The sequence below is a fragment of the Dicentrarchus labrax genome, unplaced genomic scaffold (assembly GCF_905237075.1).
Source record: "Dicentrarchus labrax unplaced genomic scaffold, dlabrax2021, whole genome shotgun sequence".
Lineage (NCBI taxonomy): Eukaryota > Metazoa > Chordata > Actinopteri > Moronidae > Dicentrarchus > Dicentrarchus labrax.
This window is the reverse complement of record NW_026136719.1, coordinates 21300831-21314296: the sequence shown is the minus strand read 5'-3', so window position 1 is coordinate 21314296 and position 13466 is coordinate 21300831. Positions and strand designations below refer to the sequence as shown.

Genomic DNA, 13466 nt, shown 5'->3' with positions numbered 1-13466 from the left:
TTCTTTCTCCCATTTGTTCCAACAAACTGTTCCTATAAAAATGTCTCAGTTAATTATGAGCAGTATGTAAGAAGTGGTGAAATTGAACTCTGGACATCGTTTGCACCTCATAAATGTTTCAGTGTGTCGATATTGTCAGGTTCCTGCCTGTGTCTAAATGAGCACACATAAACCAGTATCTTAAGTATCAATCCAGTTCTGAATCACTGTGCCGTCATGAGAGAAGTATGAATCATTCTGTTTATTCTCAGCGATTTCCCAACTGCATTCAGACAAAAGCAACAGCTGTTATTATATCACCGCGCTGTTTGCAAACGATTTCTATTGTGTACACTACGGTTATTTTCCCTCAGTACAGACTATAATCATTATCACATTAACACTGTCATTTTCTAAGATCAACGGTAGTCTGGAGGACTGTTTTACCCAGATATGACCACCAAATTATTGAAGTATTTTCTCTTTTTTTAATCACGTTCTTGGCATGGAAACCTTAGATGAGCTCATGAGGATCACAGCGTGAGACACGCTACTTTAGTATCTCAAGAGAGAGAGAGTGCAGATTTATTATGGAAATAAATTACAAACGTGAACCTGCTTAGGACTTAAAGGAATAGTTCAACATTTTGTGAAATATCCACCTTTGCTTTCTTGCTGAGAGTCAGATAGGAAGATTGATACCACCCACCAACCAGTAGATGTTAGTTTAGCTTAGTATAAAGACTGGAAAAAGGAGCAGCTAGCCCGACTCTGTCCAAAGTCCACTTACCAGCCCCCAACAAAGAAAGAGTCCAGTACATTACCCCAAAAACATGTTAATTACTGAGCTTTGGAGGTGCTGGTAGGCAGATTTTGAGTCCTTGTGCTAAGCTAACTGGCTGCAGCTTCATATTAGCATTAGAGACATAAGAGCGCTGGTATCAATATCATCCAACTCTCACAAGAAAAAGAATAAATGCATTTTCCAAAAAAAGTATTTCTTTAACGCCTCTAGAGAAACCTGACAGGTTTGTCACCTTTAGAGGCTGATAGTAAGGGGATGAGACAGTTGGGTGCAACCCATTACAGCAGCAAAGTGTACTGACAGTAAATGTTGACAGTATTTTTAGTTTATTTTCTCTATCTGTCACTTTACTCTGCTGTTTACTGTTAATCACACTATTTTTAATTGTGTTCCTCTGACATCCATTACAGGGTCATATGTCATCTGCTAACCACCATCATCTGTCTGCTGTGATTCCACTGACTTTATGCTGCACTGTGACTGAATTTACATTTGCACCGTAGCTGCACTCACCCAGGTTTTCTCCTCCCCATACATCCATCATCATGTCATACTTTCCCAGCAGCTCAAAATATTCCTTATCCATGACAAATAGACCTCCTGCTATCATTGGAGTCCTGTAGGGGCAGAGAGAGAAAGAGGGCAGGAGGATGGAGGGAGGAAAAGAGTGAGATTAGTAGTCGGTATAATCTGGCAAACAAAAGTGTGTCAGTCGTGTATGAGCCCTTGAGTGGATGTGTGAGAGTGGTTTTGTCTCAAAGTGTGCCCATCTTACTTTATGGGGGCGATGGGGTTGCCTTGTCTGGCTCGTCTCTGATCCAGAGTCATGTAGTCCCATTTAAACACCAAATTCCAGTCAAAACCTACAGACATAAAACCACAGGGGATAAAAGAACAAACACCATACTGGCCATTAGCTGGGATTAAAAACTAGTCTGTATGTGTTCATGTGTCAGCAGAAAGTACAACAATTTCACCCTATATGCTAATACTAGAAAGCCTAGGATGAGATAGTATTGGAAACCCAACTCAGAGAAGTGATACTCAATATATATGTAGCAAATAAATAAACTTAGTTTTGTACAAATAAGAAACGATACAAGACGTGTAAACGGATGTCAGTCAGCCAAATTTTAAACAATACATTTCATCCAAATCCTGAAGGAAATATCTGTCTCTTTAGCTGATAGTTTCTAACTGTGTCTGTGCTGAGCAGGTATAGTACAGTGGGTATTTAGAGCCTTTTCACACAATGCAGTGACAGGTGATAATTCATCTGATTCATTGTGATATAAGCATATTGATTATCAGTTCAGGGATTGTAGAAAATGCACTACCATGTATTATACATTAATGTGCACATAATGTAGTCACTTTATCAGTATGAATGCAGCAGTGCAGTGTGGATGACATTGTTTATGACCAGTAAGCTGATAGACTAAACATGCTAGGTATATACTTGGCAGAAGAGCTGGCCTTGTGTGTGAGAAATAGCAACAGCGGCCTGGACATCCAACGTGCGTTCATGTACCTCTCTACTTGTGTACTGTACCTCCTTTCAGATCGGCCGAGGCTCCTACATACTGGAAATTGTCCATGTTGATGACATCAATGATAGGAGAAACTACTCTGGTCTTGTCCTGAGAGGGAAGGACAGAGACAAAATAATTAATTAGGACTTTTCAGTTCCATATAAAGCTCAGAAAGGGAATAACAGGAAATCTGTCTCATTAGTCAGTATGTACTACAAGTCCTGTCAAATAAAAAGACCAAAATAAGCAAAGCTACAGACGTAGAAGTAAATATTCCCCTCAACAACAAATGATTCATATGTTTAGTTTATCTTCTATATTTAGTTTATCACTGTGTTTATGAAGCTCTGTCCCCTCCACACCAAATCAAACCCTGTGCTGAAAACCCACAGAGCCACATCATACAGTAGTTTGAAGAGAGCATTGCTGAAGTGGCCTGAATGACAGTAACAGAAACAAGCTTCCAGGTACTGAGTGAGTTTGTTTATTTTGAGCTGAGACATTTTGGTATGACACACGAGGTTTTCACCCACACAGATTGCATTTTTTTTCCTTCTTTCTTTCTTTCTTGCACTGAGTGATTTATTATTCAGTGTAACTACAGTGAAGAAAAGCAAAGTCAATTTTTTGACAGCGTAATGTTTTAGATTTGGCTCCAGGCATTTATGAACTTGGGAGGATCAAATGAAGAATCAGACCATTTTCAGTCACATTAGATACATTTGAAGAATGACATCCATTTTACACACACTTGTCCCACTTTAGAATCAAGATTACATTTAATGAAGAAGTTCTCAAGCGATTACTAAAAGACTTCACTTTAAATATCACCACACTGTTAAATCTATGACGGGGTTCAGCTTATGTTTATTCTGTTTCCTTACAAAAGAAGGAATTAAATAAACTGTAAGAACAGTTCTGACACTGGGAACACAACTGGGAATAAAAGTTCTAATCTACTGAATTACTGGTTTACATATTTACTGACGTTAATATTACATTTTAAAACAAATAACCTTTTTTAACCATGTCATATCAGAAATAGTCCAAACATTCCTGTGTTATTGAAGCCATGTTATGCACATGTTTTTTCACATTCATTCTGTGAATTAAGGGTTTATTTCAACCAAACCAGCATTGGCGATTGTTGGTAACACTGTGGAAAGACTAACTGGGATGGTTTTAGTGAGTTTTATTCGGTCTCTGTTCCATTATTTTGGTCTAAGATTGAGAAAAGTGTCTCGCTTAACATTACAAAAAATGTCTGTTATTCTTCATTCGTTTCCTGGTTGGACTTTCTTTGTGTTGTGTCTTCATGTTCATTAGGATGCGTGCATAAGAAAAATAATATAATGTATAAAGGTGTGTCTGTATGTATGTATGCATGGGTGCATGTGTACCTCAGCCACTCTCTCCAGCAGCGGCTCTAGCCAGTGGTCATTACATTCACAGTGAGAGTCCAAGAATGTGAGGACTGGTGCTGTCGCGGCATCTGCACCACGAACCCTTGAACGCATCAGTCCTGAGGGGAACATCAGTAACAAAAGAACAAGAAATCAAAACACATATTTTTCCTACCAAACACAATGATTTCACCCCGAGCCACACACATAAGTGCGCTGGGAATAAAAAATGCAATAAAACATTCTTCTCCTCTTCTTTTAATTACCTTCTCTGCGGTCATTTCTCAACACACGCACTTTTTCAATCTTCCCCAGCAGCGCGCCGTCCTCCGCTGAAACACACACAAAGCAGGTGCCACACAGATGATACACACATCACATTTACACATGGATCTTTTTATGTTTGTTTGTGTGCATTACTCACGGTTATCACTGTAGTCGTCCACCAGAATGATCTCTTTGACCAAGTAAGGAGGACTTTTCTTCAGGACACTAAACAGAGAGTGAGAGAGATGGGGGTGGGGGATTTATAGGAAGATAAAAGGTATTTAAAAATAAGAGAATTTCTGCCTACAAATCAAAATAGAGAAATTCTTGAAGTGGACAGCACACACACCATTAACCTACCTGACCACAGTCCTCAGCAGAGCGGAGCGAGCTTCATTGTGGAAAGTGATGACGACGCTGGAGGCCGGCAGTTCTGACTTCCATTGTTTATGTCTGCAACTACAAACACAAAGAAACCACACAAATTAGAAATAAAAAATACAAAAACATAAATGCCTACATGTGCACAAATGCACACAAGCACACTCCTACGCACATGAGCACACAGTTGAATGTGTGAGCAAAGCTGCGAGCTGGAACCGCTCCCTGAACAGATTCAGAACACATGAACAGAATAAATAGGATTCCACACACACACACACACACACACACACACACACACACACACACACACACACACACACACACACACTCTGCTGAAGCTGGGATTGACGGTGGGTTTTGCAGACAGCAGGGCAAAAATCCCCTGAGATTGTGTATATGTGTGTGTGTCCAATAGAGACAAATCCTTACCCCGATTTAAAAGTGAAGAACGTTGGTGATAGGACCCTACATGAGACAAGGAGCCAAGGAGAGGATGAAGAGGAGAAAATGGGCCATTCATCACTGTGGGAAAACCTCTTTTCCTACCACAACCAATCTGTTAAATGCTGGTGTAACGCCCTGTACACACTCTTATACATGATCATGAACAGACATGTGTGTCTGTGTCTGTGTCTGTGTGTGTGTCTGTGTGTGTGTGTGAGTGAGTGAGTGAGTGAGTGAGTGAGTGTGTGTGTATATATATATACACACACTCTATGTACTGTACAGACACTAGATGGTCAAAAGTCAGTGGACACCTGACCATCACACCTATATAGGCTTATTGGACATCTCATTCTAAAACCATGGGACCCTTCGTCACACAGTCATGCTGCAACAGCAAAGGGCCTTTCCCTAACTGTTACCACAAAGATGGAAGCACCCAACTTGCTAAAATGTCTTTGTATCCTGTAACATTAGGAACACCTTCAATGCAACTAAGGGGCCTAACCTAAAAGACAGCCCCAGACAATTACCCCTCTTCCATTAAACTAGAAACAGTAGGCACTATGCATTCCAGTAGGAAGCATTCTCAGATTCGTCCACCCGACTACCAGATGCAGTGTTATTCATCCCTCATTTTCACTGCTCCAGAGTCCAGTTGCGGTGAGCTTTACACCACTCCAGTCGATGCTTGGCACTGCACATGGTGATATAAGGCTTGCATGCAGCTGCTTGGCACTGGAAACCCATTCGCACAGGTTGTGCGGCTGGTGTTGTGTCCGGATTCACTGAGCCCTTTATGACCCATTCTAACTTCTACATGTTTGTCTGTGGCGATTTGATGGCTATGTGCTGGATTTTATGCAACAATGTAATAACAATGTAATGTGTGTGGCTTAAACATCCTGAACTCAGTCTTTTGGCCGTATACATATGTGTGGAGGTTAAAATAAAAGAATCCAAAATCCTGTTTCACCTATAACTTAAAAGACTCTTATAACAGAGAGGTTTTCTCGAGGTTGGTCTTAGAAGCTACGACACATACCAGATATAAAGTGTGTACTGTTTAAAAAGTACATTACATACTGAGTACATAGTACGCACTGTCTTTGAACGGTCTGTGTGCATGATGTGTGCAGTCCTTTTGTCCCCGTACCACGTCTGTCAGAGCAGTATTGGCTTTAAAGGCCAGTCAATATGCAGCTGCATCAATCTTGAATTGACATATTCCTGTACATTTCTTGGACTGGCAAAAGGCCCAATTAGTGGGGGTCTGTGTGTGTTTTAAAGCTGTAGAATAAATATACAAGTTCTTTTGATCTTGTGTTGAAAGCACTGATGAAGAGGCCCTGGCCTTAAAAAATCCAACTAGGCTCTTTTTTTCTGGACAACCTTCACAATCAGTGCTGCTGCACGCTGTGCAAATGACACATCACTACCAGATCAATAGAGAGACACATCCCTGCTCTGTTAGTGGGCTAATGGTTCTAGCTGTCTAAGTTAGGTCAATATATCAGTGAGGCCAGACCACTGCCTTTATAAAAATCTTTGAATCACACTGTGCATGTATACAGACGCTGCAGGTACAAAATCACAGAGCGAATACGATGACATACTGTTGTACTTTTAAGACTTTAATTCTGTATCTCAAGTTGAATCTTAAGTCCAAATTAATTTTGATGAAGGCAATAAGATTTTAGGTCAAATGTGTTTTTTCTGCTGTGAAGAAAGGCAGACCGTCTATTCAAGACTTATACGACAGGTTTGGACCACTTGTGAATTTCATTTGAGTACCAGAAAATTGTTGAAATCTCTGATACAAATCTGTTTGGACGAGCGGTTCTTGCACAAAGCCCATTGTGTTTGTTAAATGGACAATAAAAGCATGTTCAGCATCCAATCAAAAATGTTAATAAATATATTACAATATACTATGAAACTCTGAGCAGAAATGAAACTGCTACTCATCCTCCTGCTGACAGTCTAGTGTTTGTTTGCCAAAGACAAAAAAAAAGTATTGTTAAAAAAAAAAGCTAATTAAAGTAATTACTTGAAAATATCCCTGAGATAAAACACTCAAATTGAGGCACAGCCAGAAAACAACAGCAAATTACTGTGACAACGTGTTCCTCTTACTCTGGGTAGGAAAATAAATCTCTCTGTTCTCTGAGAACAGGTTCAGGGTGTTTTGTAGGTTTGCTCAACAGGTGGGTCCACAATCTCTCACTTGAAAACATTCAATAAGGAAGCAAGATGACTAACATATAATAATATTCTGACAAAAATGGATCCAACAGATATTGTTCCATGATTTATTTTTGTCTCATCGCTCATTTAACAAGCAGAACAATCGACAATGTCATTAGCAGAGGTTTGTGTTATGAAAGGGGCAGACAGTGAACAGTGCGTGTCTGCTATGCTGCGACTTCCTGGTTTCATCTGATAGACCACAATAGAGGGAGTTTCCAAGAGATCTTATCCAGTCTACTACCAATTAGTCAAATAGACAGACAGCAAAGGACAGTATGTACGCGCACAATGCCTGCAATTACACATGCAACCCTAAAGGTTAGGAGGGACAGAATGGTGGTCCAATCATATCAGCTGTGTGTGTGTGTGTGTGTGTGTGTGTGTGTCTCTGTGTGTGTGTGTGTGTGTCTCTGTGTGTGTGTGTGTGTGTGTCTCTGTGTGTGTGTGTGTGTGTGTGTGTGTGTGTGTGTGTGTGTGTGTGTGTGTGTGTGTGTGTGTGTGTGTGTGTGTGTGTGTGTGTGTGTGTGTGTGTGTGCGCGCGTGTGTTAGTATACATACTGGTCATGTCTTGTATCGGGCACAGCTCTGTCCATACGGAGTTTGTCGCTCTCCACCTGGTTGAACTTGTTTCTGGCATAAGGATCCTGACCCGGTCGGACCACCGTAGCTCCGACGTACAGATCCTGGTCAAAATCCTGCCAGCGCACCTTACCTGGACACACACACATACATACATATTAAAGCACACAGTCGGGCCAATAGAAGTTTGCAGTATACACTATTTCAGTGTTGTCTTGTGTGTGTTTTTCAAGCTGAGGTTATTAGGCTTGAAAACCTTCAGAAATTATATATTTTCTGAATTTACAATAGCCCCTGTGAGAAGTACATGGTATTTTAAGACACACTTCTGTACCATGTTAACAGGAGTGATTTATACATCTTATAAAACATAATGATTTCATTTCAGCCTCTATCTATTAAATTATGATGTGGATAACGAGTAAACATGGTGGGAAAAAAAAAGCCAATTTCTTTTATAGTTTCAGCTTTAATATAAACACTGACGAACCAGAGGACAAATTGTTTGTGTGTTTAATGAGAAACATATTCTCAATACGACTCTCTCAGAAATAAGTGTTAAATAAACAGAACATATCCAAAAATAAAAGCTGCCACCAAAGATGAAGTTTAAACCTTCACAAAGACTGGAAATGTGTCTCAGGAATGAATGGGATTATACATCAGTGGGAATACGAAATGTAGGCAGCAGGCTGGCTGATGCAAGAATCCTTCACGACTGACAGGAAGGAAACCTCGCTGCTTCAAGCTGCTGCTTGACAAGGCGGCAACATGGCACCGAGGAAAGCTGACATGAGATTTATGCTGCTTATATGCGAAACTATGCAGAACAGAATTCAAAACAACAAACTAAGACAAGGCGAGACTAGTTTAGAGAAGCTAAAAAACACAAAAGATCATTTATTATGCACTGCACAGAGGAAGGAAAAACAATCCTGCTGAATTTAGTAATTCACTGCAGCCTAAAATAAAAAAAAACTACAAAATATTAAACATTATCAAACCAACACACACTCAGAGCACGCTGTGTCTGTCTGACCAGATTACCGAGATCATAGCGCGCTAAACAGAGAAAGTTGTCATGTTTAATTTCACAGTTTATCACTGACTACTGACGCACAGACACACACGAATAATAATGCAACTAATTAGCCGGGTGCAGCTGCTATGCTAATGACTTGTGTTAAGCATATGGCAGCGTGAGATTACACTATCGCTCAGTATGGATGAGTGTATGCATGACAGACAGACAGAGAGACAGAGAGAAACTGAGCCTGACGTGTGTGTGTGTGTGTGTGTGTGTGTGTGTGTGTGTGTGTGTGTGTGTGTGTGTGTGTGTGTGTGTGTGCGCATGTGTCTACCCTGACAGTATGTGAAAGTGTCTGGCATGCTAATTAGCTAAAGCTCGCAATGATCTGCCTGTGACTGTTTAACGGTGCCTCCGAGACACTGCTGCATGTGCCAGAGTGTGTGATGTCCTTGCTGATATCTCTGTTTAGTGGCAGCAAGTAATTAATGTAGTAAAATTAATGTTTCAACTTCTCACTTTGCGAGTCTTCAGCTCAGGCTATGAAAATCTTCTATGTTACAGTCTCTCTCCGGTTTTCTTGGCACGCCGCGCTCGCTTAAAGCAGATATAACTGTCCGCTTTCTCACTGGGATTATTCATTCAGTTGACGTTTTTCCAATACTCTCTAGCAGGTACATCTATCGTGACTGAGCTGGTGGTTTGTTGCTTCAGACCCTGAGGGCCAATGGTGTGGTCTGTTGGTTTGAACAGTTTTCACTCTCCCTCAACCTCTCGTCACTGAGCTGTCTCCACCCACAGCTGCTGACTGGTTGTTTTTGTTTGTTGCAACATTTTCTGGAAATCCCTTGACGCTGTCGTGTTTCCAACTGATGGTAACTGGCAGGCAGGACTCGCACTCGGAACCGTTCCCTCGATCTGTACTGAACCGTGAACTCTCCGCCTACCAGCTCAGAGAACGCCAACACAGTGCACACAGTCTTATTTGATTCACTGCCTGAAAATGATCCAAATAAAAGCTTAAAGAGGAACACCAGTATGTTTCACACCCAGCATCACTGATGGATGTGTTAAAATGTGGTGTGCTTTGTTGCAACCTGCAACCACACCCAGCAGTGATGTCATGTGGGCCTGGAGTACATTTCTACATCACTGCAGGAAAAGTAAAGAATCTGAAGTTGTGCAAGTTACTCTTTAAAGTGGCTGCATTTCAACTTAACTGCAATACAGAAAAGGATCTTAACACAAGAAGAACTCAGGTGATTAATAATCAGTCAGTCAACTGACAGGAAATTACTCAGCAAGTATTCTGATAGTTGATTAATCTTTAATTCTTCCATTATCTTCTTCCCATTTCTCAAATGTGAGAATTTACTGCCTTTTTATTTTTTGCATCATTGTAAACTAAATATCTTTGAGTTATGGACTGAGCTTTAAAGGGGCCGGTATACTCCTTCAGAAGTGCTTGTCAGATATAGCTTTGTGTCCTTCAGTCACTAACAGGTGGTGGTGTATGGTGGTAGAAGACCATCCGTATGATTTCAAACTTCATTTGCTGATGAAGATGAGATAAGGCTGAAAAAGGTGGTAGGTGTGTGTGAGTTTAACATACAGAGTAAACCGTGTTCTGTCAACATGCCCTGAATAAAAATTACATTTTTAAGAGAGCCTCAAAGAGGAAAGCACAAAAACAAGTTCCTCAAATATTCATTGTAATGTTTTCGCACTACAGTACCACAAACTCACAGTTTTGTGACTATTTAAATTAGAAAGAGTATTCATACAGCTCCGTACAATCTGAACTCTTACTCCTTCACTCTCCTTCCTATTCTTTCATTACTTTATTCTCCATCTTTTATTACCCTTTACTCGCCCGGTCTCCTCCTGCTCTTAGAATCAGAATGAGTTTTATTTATAAGTCGGTTTTCACATACAAAGAAGTTGCCTTGGCACATTGGTAAATAAGAATTAAACATAAAACTTAAAGAAAAAAAAAAGAGGACTGCAAATTAAGAAGCAGAAATAAAATACATAGAAAAATCAACATTAATGTATGAAAAAATATTATAAAGACAGTAATAGACAATATGTACAATTACAATATCACTCTTATTTTAAATGGAAGCTGTTTGTGCAGAAATATGCAGAATATTGTCCTGGGAATTTGTAAAATATTGCAGTATTAAGTATAAGAATATCTATAAAATTATATTTATAATTACATAATATTTATATATATTTATATTTATATAACTTCAGTCTGTAACGTTAATGTAACATGTAGAGGGTGGGTGGTGGGTATAAGAATCAGTGTCAGTGGGGGTCCCAGGTCTTGTTGATGAGGCCAGCTGCAGATGAGAAAAAGCTTTCCTCTTTCCTCCTTCTTGTGTGTGTGTGTGTGTGTGTGTGTGTGTGTGTGTGTGTGTGTGTGTGTGTGTGTGTGTGTGTGTGTGTGTGTGTGTGTGTGAGAGAGAGAGAGAGAGAGAGAGATATCGTGATACGCCACCATCGCTATAATCGTGTAAAGTCACCCTGAAGTTGAAATGCCCCCACTTCAACATTCAAATTGGATTCCATTTCCAATGCTGGATCAGATAAGAGAGTGTGTGTTCAGCTTTTGCAGGTCACGGGCTTGTGAAGGAGGGGCGGCTGCTTTGAGTCAGGCTGAGGATGAGAGCTGAATGAGAAATCGCTGCTCACATACTCCTTCTGCTGCGACTTTTCTGCTCTGCTCTACACTGCTGGACTCTGAAACAATGTTTCTTAAAGCCTGGGTGGAGACGCATAGCTGGGTTTTGCGGCGAGACTAAAATGGATCTGTGAATTATTTTGGATAAATTTGCAGCTCCAGCATTTGAAGATTGTATCACATGGGTTGCTGTATTAAATTCTCTTCTCTTTCTCTGTGGTTATTCAAACATGGTAAGGTTAAGGAGACTGACGATGTTCATGTTCTGCTGGTAATAAAACTCTAAAACTATGCCACCGTGTTACCACACTTCGAAAGGGAAATGGTTTTGGTTGTGGGAACATATGGAATACTTTCTGGATACATGACTGTGGTGTAGTGTCTGCCGTGCACATGCTTTACAGCTGGGATTTATCTGTCCAACCTTTTTCTTTAGTACAATTACAACTGGGACTGCACAATATGGTTTTAAAAACATGTACATATATTGTGATTACCATGTAATTCACAATTAGTGGGAATGATAATTTTTACTGAAAAAATATATTAAAATAATGGTGATAAGACATTTGTTGGGGTCGATCTCAGCAGTTCTACAGTACTTCATTATATCACCTATAGTAGCTTCAGCAAAATGTTGCTTTTGCAATTTGGATATTGCACTTATCCATACTGTGATTTTGATAATATTTGATAATATATATTTGGATTAAATAATTGTTAACCACTAACAATGAGCTACTGATCTGACCCAGATCCTGGTCAAATATTGGTCAAAATTTCCTTCTCTTTAAGCACTCAAATAAAAGAAATTATTAATAGCTTCTTATCTATCCTTGGCCTTAATGTCATCATATAGTCACGTAATGTAGGCACAGTGTGGTTGTAGTGCATGATGGGTAGTGAAGTCTCCTACCTGGTGGCAGAGTCTCTGGGTTGTGAGGCTTGTCGTCAGAGACGTGAGGTTTCTCTGAATCATTGGAGGCCCAATCATCCTGAAGCAAACACAAACAAACAGTTAGACATACACATTTGTATCAATACACACAATTTAATCTGAAAGTAAACAGGAGTGCAGCTGAGAGATGTCTTATTCAAAACAGAGGAGTTGGTAATTCTTTAAAAGATATTAATTAGAGCATTTCGGCTGAAAAATGTACAAAACTGTGGAAATGTGAAATCAACTAATCTTTTTGTCATTAACTTAATGTTAATATACATGTGTCACTTGACTTGAACTCTTTTGACCTTCTTTTTTTCATAATTTGAAAAAAACAAACATGATAGAAACTTGTTTCTTTTTGTGATAATAATGATGACCTCCTTATAATATATAAAATGAGAGAGTAAAGACAATGTGTGAGCTCACAAAGCATTAGATGCATGACTCATACAAGACAAATACAGTTCCGCCTGCTCCTACATTTGAGCACTTCCTTGAGTAAAACCATAAACGGATGAGTTGTTCATAATAATAGTGTTTTACAACTGTTATTTTTGAACTAGAGTCTGCCTCAGCAGCTAATTAAAAAGATTTGAGGTTGAGCCACTCAGGTTAAGTCCATTTAGACAACAGGATATCCAGCCAACGTCATTTTCTACTGGCCCATGGTCAAAGCTGTCTTCTAAGTAAAGCACTCAGTGAATCAATCGAGTCATACAAGTTTCATAGCATTCAGTAATCTATAATCAACTTCATCAGTGCATTGAGACCACAGTCATATAAATGCCCACAGATGGCCGAGCCATCCCTCCTTGTGTCCATCTGTGTTACCATTAAAACCCGCTGGATCAATACACTGGCAGGCACTGCAATTAACGCCATTCATTCCCTGTCCAGACCTTTGCCCTTGACTTTTAGAAAACTATTGTCCAACTGTCTTATTTGCTCTGTAGCTCCCGCTCACCTTCAGCCTCTCCAAAATGCTTTATTGATCTGTTTTCATTACTGCCTTCGGACAACCAATGACAGTGTGACAAAAGAGACCACCACAAATAGTGTTTAATAGTTTATTTCTACCCCTGAGTGAACTGGGAAAGAGTAAAAAAAAATGTATCTATGTTTTTTAGGCCTTTGCATTTCTAGTAGCATAATAACTGCTGTTAT

At 39.8% G+C, this 13466-nt stretch overlaps 1 protein-coding gene across 3 annotated transcripts in view; it reads right to left on the bottom strand.

Moving 5' to 3' along the window:
* galnt2 (UDP-N-acetyl-alpha-D-galactosamine:polypeptide N-acetylgalactosaminyltransferase 2) overlaps nucleotides 1–13466 on the bottom strand; it is a 51757-nt gene that overhangs the window by 10316 nt on the left and 27975 nt on the right. For all 3 annotated transcript variants that reach the window (XM_051379022.1, XM_051379023.1, XM_051379024.1), the window contains exons 2-10: nucleotides 12276–12354; nucleotides 7623–7776; nucleotides 4347–4445; nucleotides 4144–4211; nucleotides 3986–4051; nucleotides 3717–3838; nucleotides 2337–2424; nucleotides 1560–1647; nucleotides 1298–1401 (exon numbers count right to left, since the gene is read on the bottom strand). In XM_051379022.1, coding sequence (XP_051234982.1) covers nucleotides 1298–1401; nucleotides 1560–1647; nucleotides 2337–2424; nucleotides 3717–3838; nucleotides 3986–4051; nucleotides 4144–4211; nucleotides 4347–4445; nucleotides 7623–7776; nucleotides 12276–12354 — 868 coding nt within the window. The remainder of the gene's footprint in view (nucleotides 1–1297; nucleotides 1402–1559; nucleotides 1648–2336; nucleotides 2425–3716; nucleotides 3839–3985; nucleotides 4052–4143; nucleotides 4212–4346; nucleotides 4446–7622; nucleotides 7777–12275; nucleotides 12355–13466) is intronic.